Genomic DNA, 14,288 nt, shown 5'->3' with positions numbered 1-14,288 from the left:
TTTCATATTTCCTCCTATGGGCCCCATCTCACTTTGAACTGGTTGCACACAAAACCAGAGTTACGTACTGAATGTAGCACTTGTTCATGCCTCATTTGCTAGAGAAACTACCGTGGTATGTACAAGCAAATGAGATGAATTCGCAAAGAAAATAAGGGAAAGTTTTACTGTATGTAAAGCGCTTAATCGCCCATTCCAAAATAGCACTGTTCCTCTGACATCTAAAGGCTGCTTGCATGATACTACACAGTCACTGAGAGCAAAGTCAACTATCAGCTCCACTTTCAGTGACAAACTGCATCTGGGGAGCAATTTTTTGCAGAAAGTTATGCAGGCATCACCATTTAGAAAGCCTTATTCTGAAAGATGAAGGATCTCAGCTTATCATTCATTCAGAAACAGAATGATATTCAGGGACAGCTTCTGTTTTTAACTTTTGATAAAACAGTCTCATGACAGTTAGGTCTGAATTTAGCGTTTGGGAATTTGGAGTGGTATTTTACCAATCCAGTGTGCATGGGTTAACAGAAAAGCAACGCAACAAGTACCAAATTCCTATCAACTATTACCTGGCAGCAGAAATCAAAGTGATAACAACAATCAAACAGCAACGTCACTTAATTCATTCATAAAGTTATGTCAATCCACCAGGAAAATAATCTCAAGTTAGGCAGCATGCATGATATTTTTCTTTAGTCTTCAGACTTTCACTTCCAGATCTGACCTCAGTTTGTCAGCAAGCAAATGAGTACTTTCCAATAATAGCAAAACCCTTCAACCTAGTAGAAAGTTAATATTATTAAATAACCTTAGCAGTCATTATCTCCTTAAGACCAATGCAGTGTGTAAACAAAAAGCTCTAAACCCAAAACTTTAGTAGTAAATCCAACCTTACATTTATTTACATTTGATCATTTCTTACTCTGAAAGTTCAAGACTTCCACTGCAAGAAATTATCAGAGTAAAGACTATTATTAGCTCCTAAAAATAAAAATCCATTTTAGGTGCAGTAATTTCGGAAAAAGAATTTGAATGGAAAAATTAGGCAGCTACACTGGACAATCATGCAAAGTTTGCAGAGGAAACTTGAGCCAGCACATCCAATGCATTCAGAGCACTTTTGGCAGCTTGTAAAAGTGAGTTGAATATACCGTATCAGTTCTTATACTCTTCACTTTATACATTTACAGTATGAAGGCATTACAAAATGATAACTGAGGAAATAAAAAGCATTCAGATCTACAAAAAAATTCTATGACACAAAGGAAAACAGATTCTTAATTGAAAACCACAGGAGATCATAGAATCATAGAGATCTTATGGTATCATGCAAATGAGGAAAATAATGCCAACTTGGCCTTCAACAGGCATCAGTTTGGAGGATGATGGTGCTCAAACTTAAGAATTTCATAGAATTTCAAGTGCAATTTCCTGATCTGCTTAGATTGATCCAAAAAATCACCCTGCTGCCAAGGAGGGGAATCCTCCCTTTTCTTACTACCTGTAATCTTATAGCTCCACTGAGAAACAGGCCAGCCAATTCAGCTGAAAAGTAACTTAAAAGATTAAACAATTAGTTTTCAGCCAGATCAGCAGGCTAGTCTGAATTGGCCTCAGGTGAGCACTTCATCATCCCCCTCTCTATAGTGACAGTCATGTGGCACTCGAACCACAACCTGTTCCTCTCAGATCCAGCCACCAATACTGTCAAGACTTCTGGTTCGTTATCCACCTTTTTACAACATCCCTTCTCAGATCAAACACGTTTTCTTTTACAGATGTAGAAATGGCTGGCACTGAAAAAAGACAAAGCTGACCTACTCAGCTATGAAGAGCACCAATACTGAATTTGCCACCGAGGGCAGTAATGCCACCTCATGAAGAATTTAGCACAGCGAGTAGGTAGCAAAGATATAAATATCCGCCTAATCTACACAGCAGAGGTAACAGTAGCAGCAGTGGTAAAGATAAGTGGGCAGCAGCACGTGCTGAAATTGAGAACGCACCTGGGTGCTCACACTTCGCCCTGTCCTTGCTGCTGGTGCTGCTCGTGCTTGAGTGCCACCTAGCATCTTCCTGCTTTCCAGTGCAGCCATATCCCAAAACCCAGAAAATTATACCCTGAATAAAAACATAAGACATGCCAGAAGTTTCCTGTGGGCTGCTGCTTAGAAAAATTCAAAGAGATGACAACACACCCCGAAGATTTGGAAAAGCCCTCGGAGCTTCACTCACCTGTCAAATAATTCTTTAGTCAGAAATACAATAGTCCATATAAAATGTATTTGATGGATACCTGGAGACTGTTCTGGATTACATCCCTTCCTTCCCACAGGAAAAATGCTCTAAAGACTCTAGGTAGATTTTAGAAGATACTTCATATCAAGAAGATACCAGTATCATGCTTGTGCTCTTACAGACACTTGCTGGTTCTATTTAATAGTCACCCAGAGACTGATCTGGTTGTGGAAATGCCTCCAGTTTCAAGAAAGTATCTAAAACAAAACAAGAAGAGGCTGGTTCCACCAGAGAAGCTCTGCACAAAATATCAACTTATTTTTCTTTTCTTTATATCTGTTGCCTTTGCACAGTTGAACTATATCTTCATGGCATCCATTAGAGAAAATATTTCTTTAGACAGAAAACAGTAAGCAACATGAATGGTACTGGATCATTTTGAGGAAAGAACACATTATCTCCACAGTTGCATATGATCTCATGGTACAAACAGTATGTATTTACTAGCTCATAGCCATAGCTCCCCTCTTTTATGATGGCTCAGGTATTTGCAAATAATTGTGTATTGAAAGCCTCCTGCTGTGAAATAAAGGGCGTATGTGGCCCCCGTATTAATAGGCTTCACTGGACTTGCTGATGATACAGTCCTGGGACACTGAAATGAATAAAAGTTTGTATTTGTTCTGAGCACTGCTGAAGATGTGTGTGGTACAGTGTTTGCATTTAATGTCGGTTTTTAAACAATTAGCTAGTAAGGAAAACAGAATAAAACTTTGCTCTGGAAACTAGCATAGGTCTGACTTGAACAGTTAAAACCTTATTAGAGGGTAGGTGTTATTTCAAAAGCTGTCATGTTTTATTTCAACACTGTAACAGCTGCAATCAAATACCCAGGTGTTCTCAGATGCTGCTTTTTACCTTAGGATTGAATCTACTGCCAGGCAGGACTTGGTCTCACTTCAGCGTGTTACACTCTCTTGCCTGCCACACAGAAAGTTGCAGATACCTCCCCCCCAGTATTAAAAACCACTTCACATTTGATGCTTCCTATCGCATCTGACAGGATGCATCCTGAGCTGAGGATGTTACCATAAATTCAAACTGCATTAGAAATGGTAGCTTCACTTTTATGCGATATAGGACAGTGGCCTGCTAATACTACAGATTCTTCACCCCTTCATGCAAAGTCTGTTGTGACTCATCATCTGATTAAGGGAGTCAGATGAGGCAAACACAGATGCATATTGTGATTTAGTTCATCTTTTGCAAAACGTAAGCAGCTCCCCACAAGACTCTGCTGGGATGAAACGGAACAAATGTCAACCTGCAGAGCACCTACAGCCTTGTGGTGAGGAGAGTGGAGACTCCTGTGCCAGAACAGATGCTTGTTCCAACCTACTCAATTTTAACTCAAAGCGTTAGACTGATGGCAAAGCACCCCATTCACTTACTCTTCCTCCAAAGTGCTGAAACTGTGACATTCAAGATGAAGTGGTTGAAATACAAGAATCTGACTTCAATTCAAACACGGTAAACAGGAAAAAAACAGTGCTGAAAAGCTTTCCTTGAACCTCTGATGGGTACTATAGCTACACTGCAGAAAGCCTGCCAGTAAACCACTTTTAGAATAAGTGTTCTCTGTTCAACTTTGCCCAAAGGTGAAAGTTTCTTTATAAAGCACAGTTCAAATTTATTCACTGTCACAAAGTACACCAAGAACCTGATTCAGCGAGAAACATACAGAATTTGTGTAACAAAAAAAAAAAAAGACATTGGAGTTGAATCAAACCCTGAAGTTGTAGAGTCTCCTGTGTTACCTGCATATATCAAAGTCCCTGAATAATTAGACTTGTAAGTTTTGCCAAACCTTCCAGTATATTTTTCCCCACGATCCAGTTATATTGCACCAGGAAGTAAATTTTTAAAATGAGAGTCAATGAATGCCTCAGTCAACTATTTTTAGGTAAGGCTTTTTTTAAAGTACTGTGGAAATCCCACTGTTAACTGAGGCACAGGAACACCAACATCAGAACAGCTGTTAGTGCCTCTGCATGTCCTAAAAGCATTCTACTACATGCAGAAGGCAGATTATGACAGAAAGAAGCTGGGAAAGATACTACATCAAATGATGGCGTACAGCAAAATGGGCTCCTCATGCTTGTTTTATAGATAGTGGATCTTTTGTCACTGTACTTGTGAAATGAAGGCAATTCCCACTCAAACAGGCTGGAACTCCTTACTGTCTCAAGTGGGAGCGAAGGATCTAAATACCAATGCTTGCCTTTTGGTATATTCTTGCTATCTTGACATAGTCCACTCTCCAACATGATGCTACCACAGCATTTCTGAAAAAGCCACAAAAAAATCTGTATAGGTTTCAGTGCAAGACAAGCTACAAAACTGGAAAATATATGGTTTGGCTTATCCAAATGATGAGCAGGGAGTGTCAGAAGACACTTGTTCCAAGGAATGTCACTGAAAAATTCACACAGAAAAATGATGTTGAATTGGTTTTTTATAGTAAGTATTGAGCCATTTAAAAGCTTACAACTGCAGAATTTGTTAACAAACAGCATTAGGTGTTTGGATATTATTAAGAGTTGCTGCGCTACAGGGAAAACAGAAATTTTAAATACTTGTAGCACTTCAAACATAAAACCTAACAAAGTTGCAGTATTATTGAATAGGTCTGCTCAACTGAGATCCCTTCCAGAGAGCACACCAGCTATGAATATCATAGATAACAGATCTAAATACATCACAGGAAAACAAGACTTTATTTGTAACACCACTTGTCTGCAATGTGTTGTTGGTCATATTTATGGACACAAAACAAATTTCCAATGTGTATATTCTAGCTAAGTTTTATATTCTACAGTAGCAAAACAGATGCCAGCCATACGCTCAGTTGAATCAAAACCAGAGATGGAGAGATCACTCATATACATCTGTAATGAACAACTATTATGAAAACAACTACTTGTTTTCATAAAGGCAGACTGGTTCCTGCTGCCTGCTCACTGCCAAATCCTAAAAATATTGTGTTCTAATGTTGAAAGTACAGAAAAGGAAAAATAATAATTAGACTTACAAGGTACCTAAAAGAAGGTTACCCCTGAACAGTAATTTCTTCAGCAAATGAACAGCAGACAACCCATTAGTTTTTTCTGGTTAAACTTTAAGGGAAATGACTTTATCCAGTGATGTATTTTTAGGGCAGGCACTTTATACCATGTTCTCATTCCTAACTGGTTAGTAACAGGTAAAGATTCAGCTTTAAATGTAAAAGAGTTCAGCTACATGAAATAACAGTGGATTTCACAGTCTCGCTGACTTTGCTCTTTTGGGTTTTGATGGGGCCTTCATGCAAACATGTGCTTGGGCCACTTCCAGGCTGTCCCTTTGCTGTGAAGCTCACAATATGGGAAAGGCATGCCAGGCACCAAGCACAGCTTTCACCACAGAATAATCAGTTTTGAACAGTTGATTCGTATCATCTCATCAGTTTGTCCTACCCTTATTTTAAAAGTGACAGGAAACAGGAGAGGCCAGGAAAATGAAACGTGAGGATGCTCAGAGAAATGGGACGTGGGAGCCACCCTGTGCCCAGAGGACAAAGGCTGTACAGAAACACCAGAAGTGGAGGAGTGAGCATGACACGGTGCCTACACATGGTCAGAGCTACTGCTGGGGCCTTCTGGACTTAGAAACTGAACCACCTTGGCGTATATTACCGTGCTGGGCTAAATCCAGATATTTTTGTATTAAAGCTTTGCTGTCAGCAGTCAAAACCTGGCATAAGGTTACCTGCTAAACTGCGGCAGGTGTGAGGGGCACGGGCACTGACAGCCGTATTTCAGCAGCCCTTCGGATCTGCCTCTTAGCTCCTCCACCTCAGATGCAAATCTCTCACTGCTGAGTTAAGAACAGCAAAAGCTACTTCTCCTCCACCGCTGCCCCAAAGAACAAAAAATTTGCATTTCTGACTGCACTCCACATACAGGTTACCACAAGGCCTATTTTTATCAAACTCGGATCTAGCCGTGACCTTCACAGTGATACAGAAAGACGGAGGTTGCGCTCACCTGCGAGCAAGCAGCACTGGTGAAGTGCGGTTCTAGGTCAGCAGCACCCCATTGGGGACAAGGACGTTAAGCGTCTCAGCCATTCACTACACAAAATGTTCAGGTTCAAATTTTTCAAATACGCTTATGAAAAGGCAGAAAATTTAAAGTGAAGGGTTTTTTTTTAAATTATTATTTTTCACACTAGAGGAAGGCCTAAATTCCACAGTCTTTTGGTGATCAAGAGAGAAGTTTTAAAACAGAACTAAGTTTCCCTTTTCCTGAGGATAAACTGACCTATGCTTCAAAACCATCATGCTTCAGCTCGTCACCCTGGGGTTGGACGACATCTAACGAACTGCAGTAGACTCACACCAACCTCCAGCCTAGGCTTCTTTGCACACACTCATGAAGAGGCACTAGCAACTGTTTTGGGGAAGGCATGCTACGTTACACACTTCAATAAGAAGGAACAATTTTTGTTTGTTTGTTTAGCACACAACAGACTCGGAAGGATAAGAAATTCAGTCAAGAAAGAGGTCATACAGCCAAGCAAACTAACCTTTAGAGAAAGAGCAAAGCAAACATCCACCTGTCATTTTCAAGATAGGACTGAGTGACTGCTTAATATATCACAGAAGATGCTTTTGTAAGCAGCAAATAGCTTTTTATCTGGCTGCACTAGATTTTCAGCTTTCCTTGGTTTTGGATGGCTGCTTTTCCTCTAGTCTTGAGCATATGGACCACTGTTCTCACCTCAACCCGTTAGCATACGTGTGCAGTCATGTGATAGCCATCCATGAATCATCGTGCCTTGCTGCAACTTGAGGCACGCTCGCATTCAAATCCACAACCAAACAACTATGTAATGTCTCCCCTCTTTACTTGTACTAAGCCAGAATTAAGCACACTACTGCACTGCATGAAATTCAGATGTCACGTTTATTGAGCAGCTAGTCTTCTTAGCCCTGAACAGGCTAACCAGCATTGCTTGTTCACTCTCTTCTCCAGCTCATCTCTAACAAACTTCAAAACACACGACAGTGCATTAAAAACAAAACAACTTTTTGCCAACTCAGATTCCTTGCCAGAGGCTCTCTGCTCCTGGCAACACTTCCCCAGTCCTGCTTTGGACCATCTGCCTGGGAGGTTTCTTTGCTTCTTTTAGTTTAGTTACTCAGAAGTAACTTTTTCAGTGTTTATAGTAGTCCACATAAAGGCAGTCCTTTGAGTCCCTGCCAGCTTGCTCAGCTTTGATCGCCTCCATGAAGGGATCTTTAGAAAGACCCTACTTCAGTTCTGATATGTCAGGTCTCTGAGAGATGATAGCAGCTGGTCCCCACCAGTAAAGCCATGAATGACTACTGAAACTGCTTCCTGCATTGCATTTAATCTGTCACTTGTTTGTCCTCTCTTTACGCCAAGTTTCTCTCTTCTCTTGAATTACACTAGTATTTCTATAGAGTGGCTAGTTTCCCTACTGGCAGACAAGCACTGTCTAAAATCAGTTATATATTAGCCTGAACTTTATACTGCGAGTTGTGAAATGACAAGGCTTATAGACATGTGCACTGAGCAGATATAATCTCATTAAAGAGAGACGATTACTCGGTCCCTGGCTTTGCAGGAACACACATTTGAAGGCGGACTCAGACCAAAACAAGAATATGAACTGATCCAGAGAATGATGTATTTGACCTGAAAACAGGCTACTAGAGCAACAGATACAACTTGATGGCTTTTCTCTTGATGGCTTACTGAGACAACGAAATGTTACATGCACTGTTGGGAATTAATTTGTTTCATCATTCAGAAATGCTCACTAGAAACTGGAACAGCAGGGCCTACTTAGCAAGCACTCCCATTTACTAGATGAGATCTTGCTGATACACGGAAAATTGTTTGGTTTGCCTTAATTTTGCCACCCGTGCCAGGTTGTTATACCAGTAAGAACTCCAGCTCAAGTCTCAGTTGGGGTACTGCTAGCTGTCTTACGCCACAGGAAAATCAATCTCACTTGAATGTAGTCTCATATTAAAGGCTTACACCCTTGCTGCACTATAAGGAGAAACAGCTGGTGGAGATTTTAGGGCAATAATATAGAATATTCTCACCCTTCTTCCCTCAAACAGATTCCAGCTATTATATTTTGTATACGGGCCAGGATCTGTAACTTCTGCTTTCAGCTCCTCATCCATAGCTCACTTTGGTAACAAGGAAGACAAGGTTCACAGTAGCAAACTAAAAGCTGCAGGGAAGTCACTTGTCACTGGTGCTTATCCGGACATCTACAGCTAGTGGCTCATTTAGGAGGGTAAACATCTGGGCCTTACTACCACTTAAGTTTTGCCCACATCTTAACCAATTATATGGGCTTCATTCAGATAAACTGAGGTAGCCCAAGTGAAGATTAAGCCTGTCACTCTGTAAAAAGGTGACAATCTTTAAAAATGTGTTTCAGACTGAGAATGCTAGTATTTCTAAAATTAAATAATATAAATGCTAATTAATACCACCACTCTTAGCCACAAGACAGTATTAGCCACTTCCAGTTAGAGACTGCTGTGCTGGAAGGGTTGTGATCAGCAGTGCGAAGTGCAACAGTGGCTGGTCACCAGCAGCATCCCTGGGGGATCAATACCAGGGCCAACACTGTTCAATGTCTTTACTAATGACAGGGGAAAAAAGAACCTCAGCAAGCTTATTGTCCTCTGCAAATGAGGGGCAGGGGTGGCTACTGTGGAGGGCAGGGCTGCAGTTAGAGAGATGGAGAAATGGGCCGACAGGAACCTCGTGAATCAACAATGGCAAGCGCAAACCCAGCGCGTGGGATGCAATAGCCCCGTGCAGCAGGAAAGGCTGGGGCTGAACAGAAAACAGCTTTGCAGAAAAGGATGTTTGGGCTCTGGTGGGGAAAAAGTTGGTGATGAGCCAGCAGCGTGCCCTTGCAGCTGAGGCGGCCAACTGCATCCTGGGCTGCAGCAGCAAGGCTGGAGCCAGCAGGGTGAGGGGGGTGATTATCCCCCTCCACCAGGCACCCGTGAGAATGCACCTGCTTCAGCTTTCTGCCCCTGGTATCAAGGCCAGCAAAGCCCATTAGAGGTGGTGAGGGGCCTGGAGCACATAACCCACAGAGCAGCTGAGAGAAGCAGGCTGCCTCAGCTGCAGGGGGATATTGCTGCTGTTTTCAGCTTCCTAGAGGCAGGGTACAGAGAAGATGGAGCCAGACTCTTCTTGAGGTGTGACAGTGAGAGGCATGGTACATGTGCTGCTACATGGGAAATTCTGATTAGAAAAGATTTCACACTGAAAGCAGTCAACCACTGGACCAGGTGCCCAGCAAGGTCATCAAATCCCCACCCCTGAATGCAAAATTTAGCCAGGCAGGGCCCTCAGTGACCAGATCTAGTTGGCCCTGCTTTGAGCTGTAGGGCATTGCTTTGTGACACTATTTAGATTATTGTGTCTGAACCAGCAGCAGCTGAAGGTTATTCCAAATGCAAGTCTTGACTTGCACAGCTGTCTTCTAGTAGGTAAGGTGCTTCAAAATTCAAACTTGGGCTGCTGTGCAAGCAGCAAGAACTAGCACAATGGATTGATACTTGGGCCTTCAAAGGAAGAGTCTAGAGTACTATGGAAAAACCTGATGCGACAGTATTTTTCTACAAAACAAGTGTAGATTAATTAGAACTAGTAGAGAAGCTGATAAGATGACAGGCAATGCTCTACGTACACTGAGAAGCTGAAACGCCAGACTGCAGAAAAACACGAGAAGCTGCACAGCCAAAGAGTTTGAACGTGGACAAAAGCCCCACTGAAAATGCACAAAGTAAAAATAGCTGGAGAGAAGGCTTGAATGGCTAAGTGTACTGGTAGAAATGCAAGTTCTCATGATAAATATCAACTGAACGAAAAATATTCTGAAAAATTAAAGCAAAGGGAAGCCTAAAATTTCCCTGCAGAGCATATGTCCTGTTAATCAGTACTTAGGTCTTGGTATTAGGAGAAGGATAGCTCAAATATTTTGGAATATTGTGGTTCTACCAATTGATAAATCAATTATAAAGCATTCCATCGCCAATGAATCATACAATATCTTGTTGTTGGAAGGGACCCATAAGGATCATTGAGTCCAACTCCCTGCTCCTTGCAGGACTACCTAACACTAAACCATATATGACTAAGAGTGTTATCCAGATGATCCTTGAACTCTGACAGGCTTGGTGCCATGACCACTTGCCTGGGGAGCCTCTTCCAGTGTCCAGCCACCCTCTCAGTCAAGGACCTTTTCCTCATGTCCAATCTGAACTTCCCGTGGCGCAGCTTCATTCCATTTCCTCGTGTCCTGTCACTGGTCACCAGAGAGAGGAGATCAGCACCTTCCCCTCTGCTGCCCCCCTTGAGGGGCTGTATACTCTGATGAGGTCACCCCTCAGCCTTCTCTTCTCCAAGCTGAACAAGCCAAGTGACCTCAGCCACTGCTCGAAAGTCTTGCCCTCGAGACCTTTCACCATCTTGGTTGCCCTCTGCTGGACACACTCTAACAGTTTGATGTCCTTATATTGAGGAGCCCAAAACTGCACACAGTACTCAAGGTGGGACCGCAACAGTGTGGTATAGAGTGGGACAATAACAATTCCTTCCTATTGCTGGACAATGGAGATTATCTGTTCATTTTGCCGCTAACTATTGAACCACAATTACATTTTGGCATTTAAAACAACGTTCAAATTCACTCTAGAAAATGCCCACTCTTCTCATTCCCCAAAATACAAATAAGCGGAAAAAAATGAAATTCAGAGGTGCTCTGCAAGGATGACAATGACAATAACCACAAATTTAAGTATCATTTTCACAAGAGCCAGGGAGATGACAGTAACAGATGCTGAAATACATCTTATTACAAAAAACTCACTGGACAATTAGCAGCACTACATCCCAGCTACTGAAGAATCTGGCTCCTCATATTCCAAGTACTACCATATTTATAGTTTGAGTTTCCTTGCTGGAAATGGATGGATTAATTTTGACCGTGCAGGTAAGTTAAGTTATTCCACAGATATTATTTTATCACCTCCGCTATAGACTTTGAGTACTTTATACATGAAACATGGGAATGTCCCTGCTTAGAAAGCACTGGTAACTGTAATAGAATAGCTTACTGCATAGCAGTGGTACACTGAAAGCTTCTACCTGTACCACCAATTAACTAACATCATAAAAAGCCATTTCTTAAAATCAGTGCTGAATTTAGCTAATTAGATTTTCAATTCATTTTAGCTAATTGGATTTTTTCAAGTCACAGCTGCTTTTCATGCAATAATCAAAATCAACACTTCACCCAAATTTGATAATATACAATTAATATACACAGATGCTTTCAGACCATTATCATATATTCTCACCACTTTCCCGCTACATAAAGTGGGAAAAGGAGGTGAGACAGCACTGGAAGCGTTGTCATTCATTAATTTATGATTAACTAGGGTGAGAGAGTGCCTGGATCCACACAGACAGATGAAGTGCCTGAGAACCATAAAGACAGCAGGGGCTTCCTGCAGAGAAAGCCAGTTCTACCTGTCTGAGGAACCTAATGCTTTCTGACGGGAGGCCCCACCAAAAATTCTCACAAAAGGAAGGTGATGTTAACAGACACTTCTCTCTCCATGCTCTTTTTTTATGGGGGGAAGGCCACGTTGCTTGCTACAGCGGTTAACTCTTCCACTCCGGAGGAAAAGCGATCTGGCAGTTCTGCTTAAGAGCAAAGCGGATCTGACATGAAAGTGGATTTCTGGTGCTGTTCCCCTTGCAACAAAGAGGGAGCAAAGCAAGTAAGAAAAAGCCCAAACACGAAATACATATCGACTCTTTCAGCCGCTTAGTGAACGTGAGGGACAGCCCAGTATCAAAATAAGACACTTTGACTAAACCCACAAAATTACTGCAGAACGGGGCACGCGTGTGCTTCTGCACCAAGCAGACACCGCACCGTTTCTCTTTCTTACTTCCAGAAGGAACGGCAAGCAGCCGGGGCGGGGGCGGCGGGGATGGGAAAAATCGCAAACTCATTCATCACTCGGGCTGCGCCAGCCACGGCGGAGGAGCCCGCGGGGCGCTCCGGGGACGGCAGCAGCTGCACGGCGAAGGGCAGGCAGCGCGGCCACCGCCGGCGCTGGGAGGGCTCCTAACTCCGCGGGAAGGTCACAGCGCGCGTCGCGGGCGAGCCGAGGTCCTGCTGCTTTCGCGACCAAAGCAGGACCCCGGCTTCGGGCTTACTCAGCAGCACGGCCTGAGGAGCTGAAGGCTTTCAGGGAGGCTGCAGGTAAGCGCGAACCGCCGCTGCTCGAAACACGGTTCCAGTTAAAATCTATCCTCGGCTCGCTTAGACCCACCGACCGTTCCTCCCCGCCGCCTCACCCCGGGGCTGCGGCGACTTCAAGCCACGTTTCGCGAGCGACGCCAGCTCGCCGCGGGAGACCCCCGTGCCGGGGCCGCCGGGAGCGCCCGCCAGCGCCGCCCGGCTGGCTGCAGCGGCTTTCGGACCGGCAGGTTTTCGCACCGGGCCAACAGGCCCTGTCCCCGCGCCGCACAGCTCGGGGCAGGCCGGGGCTGCGGGTGAACGGCGACGCGGGCAGGGGCTCTCCCTGCCGCCGCAGCGGGCCGCGACCGCCGGGGCAGGCGGCGGTGGGCAGCTCCCCGCGCCCCCCCCCGGCCCCTCACCTGCTGCTGGATCTTCCCATCCTCGGTGACCACCCAGTGGGTGGTGGCAGCGGCGGGCCGCGTCCCCGAGGCCAGCAGCGAGCACAGGCCCAGGGCCCAGCCGGAGAAGACCCACGCTCGACCAAGCCCGCCCCGCCCGGACACTCCTGCCGCCGCCATCTTCCCCAATCCCGGCCTGCCCGCACCACCCGGAACCGGAACCGCCCTCGCCGCCATTTTGGGAGGGGGAGGGCCGAGCGGGCGGTGCCTCCCGCTGCGGGGCGGTGCCGCCTCTCCGGAGGGACGGGGGCAGGGACAGGCCCTGGGCGGCTCCCGTTTCCTCGCCGACAAACCGGGTGGCCCCGGGTCGCTACCTCAGGCGGCGCCGGGAGCCTACCGGCCGGAGCTGCGCGCCCGCCCCACCCTGCGGCGGCAGCCGGGGCAGCCGCAAGGCGAAGGAGGCCGGATGGCGGCGGCACCGCCTGCGCCGGGAGCTGAGGCCCGGGACGGGGCTCCGTCTTGCAGCACCACCTATCGACTGCTCCGCGCACATCTAACCCAGCCGGTTAACCGAGCCTTTTGCACTTCAAGCAGGCACCGGTAACGGCAGAGCCGCTGTCCAGAGCTCATGGCTGACTTTAAATGCGTGGCGCTGCGCTGAACGCTTTCATTTACAAAAAAACTGATTTCTGCCTAGTGCACGTTGAAACGTTTGCCACGACAGCTCGAGGAAACGGCTTTCTGCCCAAATCAAACCGAACTGTACCTGCAGCTATCCACAGTTAATGCCAGTTCACCAAAGAGCCGGTTGAAGGTAGCTCTGAAAAACACATCACTCCTCTGTCCTTCTAATGCTTTTCAGTTACAGAGAAAAATATAAACTTTTCCTTTCCTATTCCAGTTAACGGTAAATACCAACCCAGCAGTGGCAGCCTGTTTCCCCAGACTTGAGTGAGATCTAGAAAATTGCCAAATTCAAACTTTGGTCTGTTTGACCTTTCTAAGTTCGCAAACAAGCTGCAAACAGTTCTGCTTCCCAGAGCCTGTTAAACAGTAAAATTTGCCTGTAAGTCAAACCCATTAAGTAGAAACAAGAAAAAAAAAGTTTACAAATGGTGTCATAGTGGTTAAACTAATGCAAGGGATGCAGTGTCTCTCAGGATAGAGAACACATTCCCCGAAGTATGATAGTTCCTTACTGCTGCCAGTTTTCACATCAGGCATATTACAGATTTCACCAAAAAAACCAGGCCGCTACTCCGAGGCACTCTTGCTCTAGCATAAGAC

The 14,288-nt window shown here is 44.8% G+C and overlaps 1 protein-coding gene across 4 annotated transcripts in view; it reads right to left on the bottom strand.

The window, feature by feature from the left end:
- TTC17 (tetratricopeptide repeat domain 17) overlaps positions 1 to 13,259 on the bottom strand; it is a 63,216-nt gene extending 49,957 nt beyond the window's left edge. For 2 of the 4 annotated variants that reach the window (XR_012995881.1, XM_076344397.1), the window contains exon 1: positions 13,023 to 13,181. Coding sequence is in view for 3 of the 4 variants with exons in the window: in XM_076344397.1 (XP_076200512.1) it covers positions 13,023 to 13,181 (159 nt within the window). In the remaining variant the exon portion in view is untranslated. Of the gene's footprint in view, positions 1 to 3,689; positions 3,788 to 13,022 lie in introns of those variants that run through there. The other 2 variants (XM_076344399.1, XM_076344398.1) reach the window with 2 other exon arrangements.
- Positions 13,260 to 14,288: the final 1,029 nt, after the last annotated feature.

Source organism: Aptenodytes patagonicus, chromosome 7, assembly GCF_965638725.1.
Source record: "Aptenodytes patagonicus chromosome 7, bAptPat1.pri.cur, whole genome shotgun sequence".
Classification (NCBI taxonomy): domain Eukaryota; kingdom Metazoa; phylum Chordata; class Aves; order Sphenisciformes; family Spheniscidae; genus Aptenodytes; species Aptenodytes patagonicus.
Note: the sequence above shows the minus strand (reverse complement) of the source record. Positions and strands in the feature narration are given on the sequence as shown.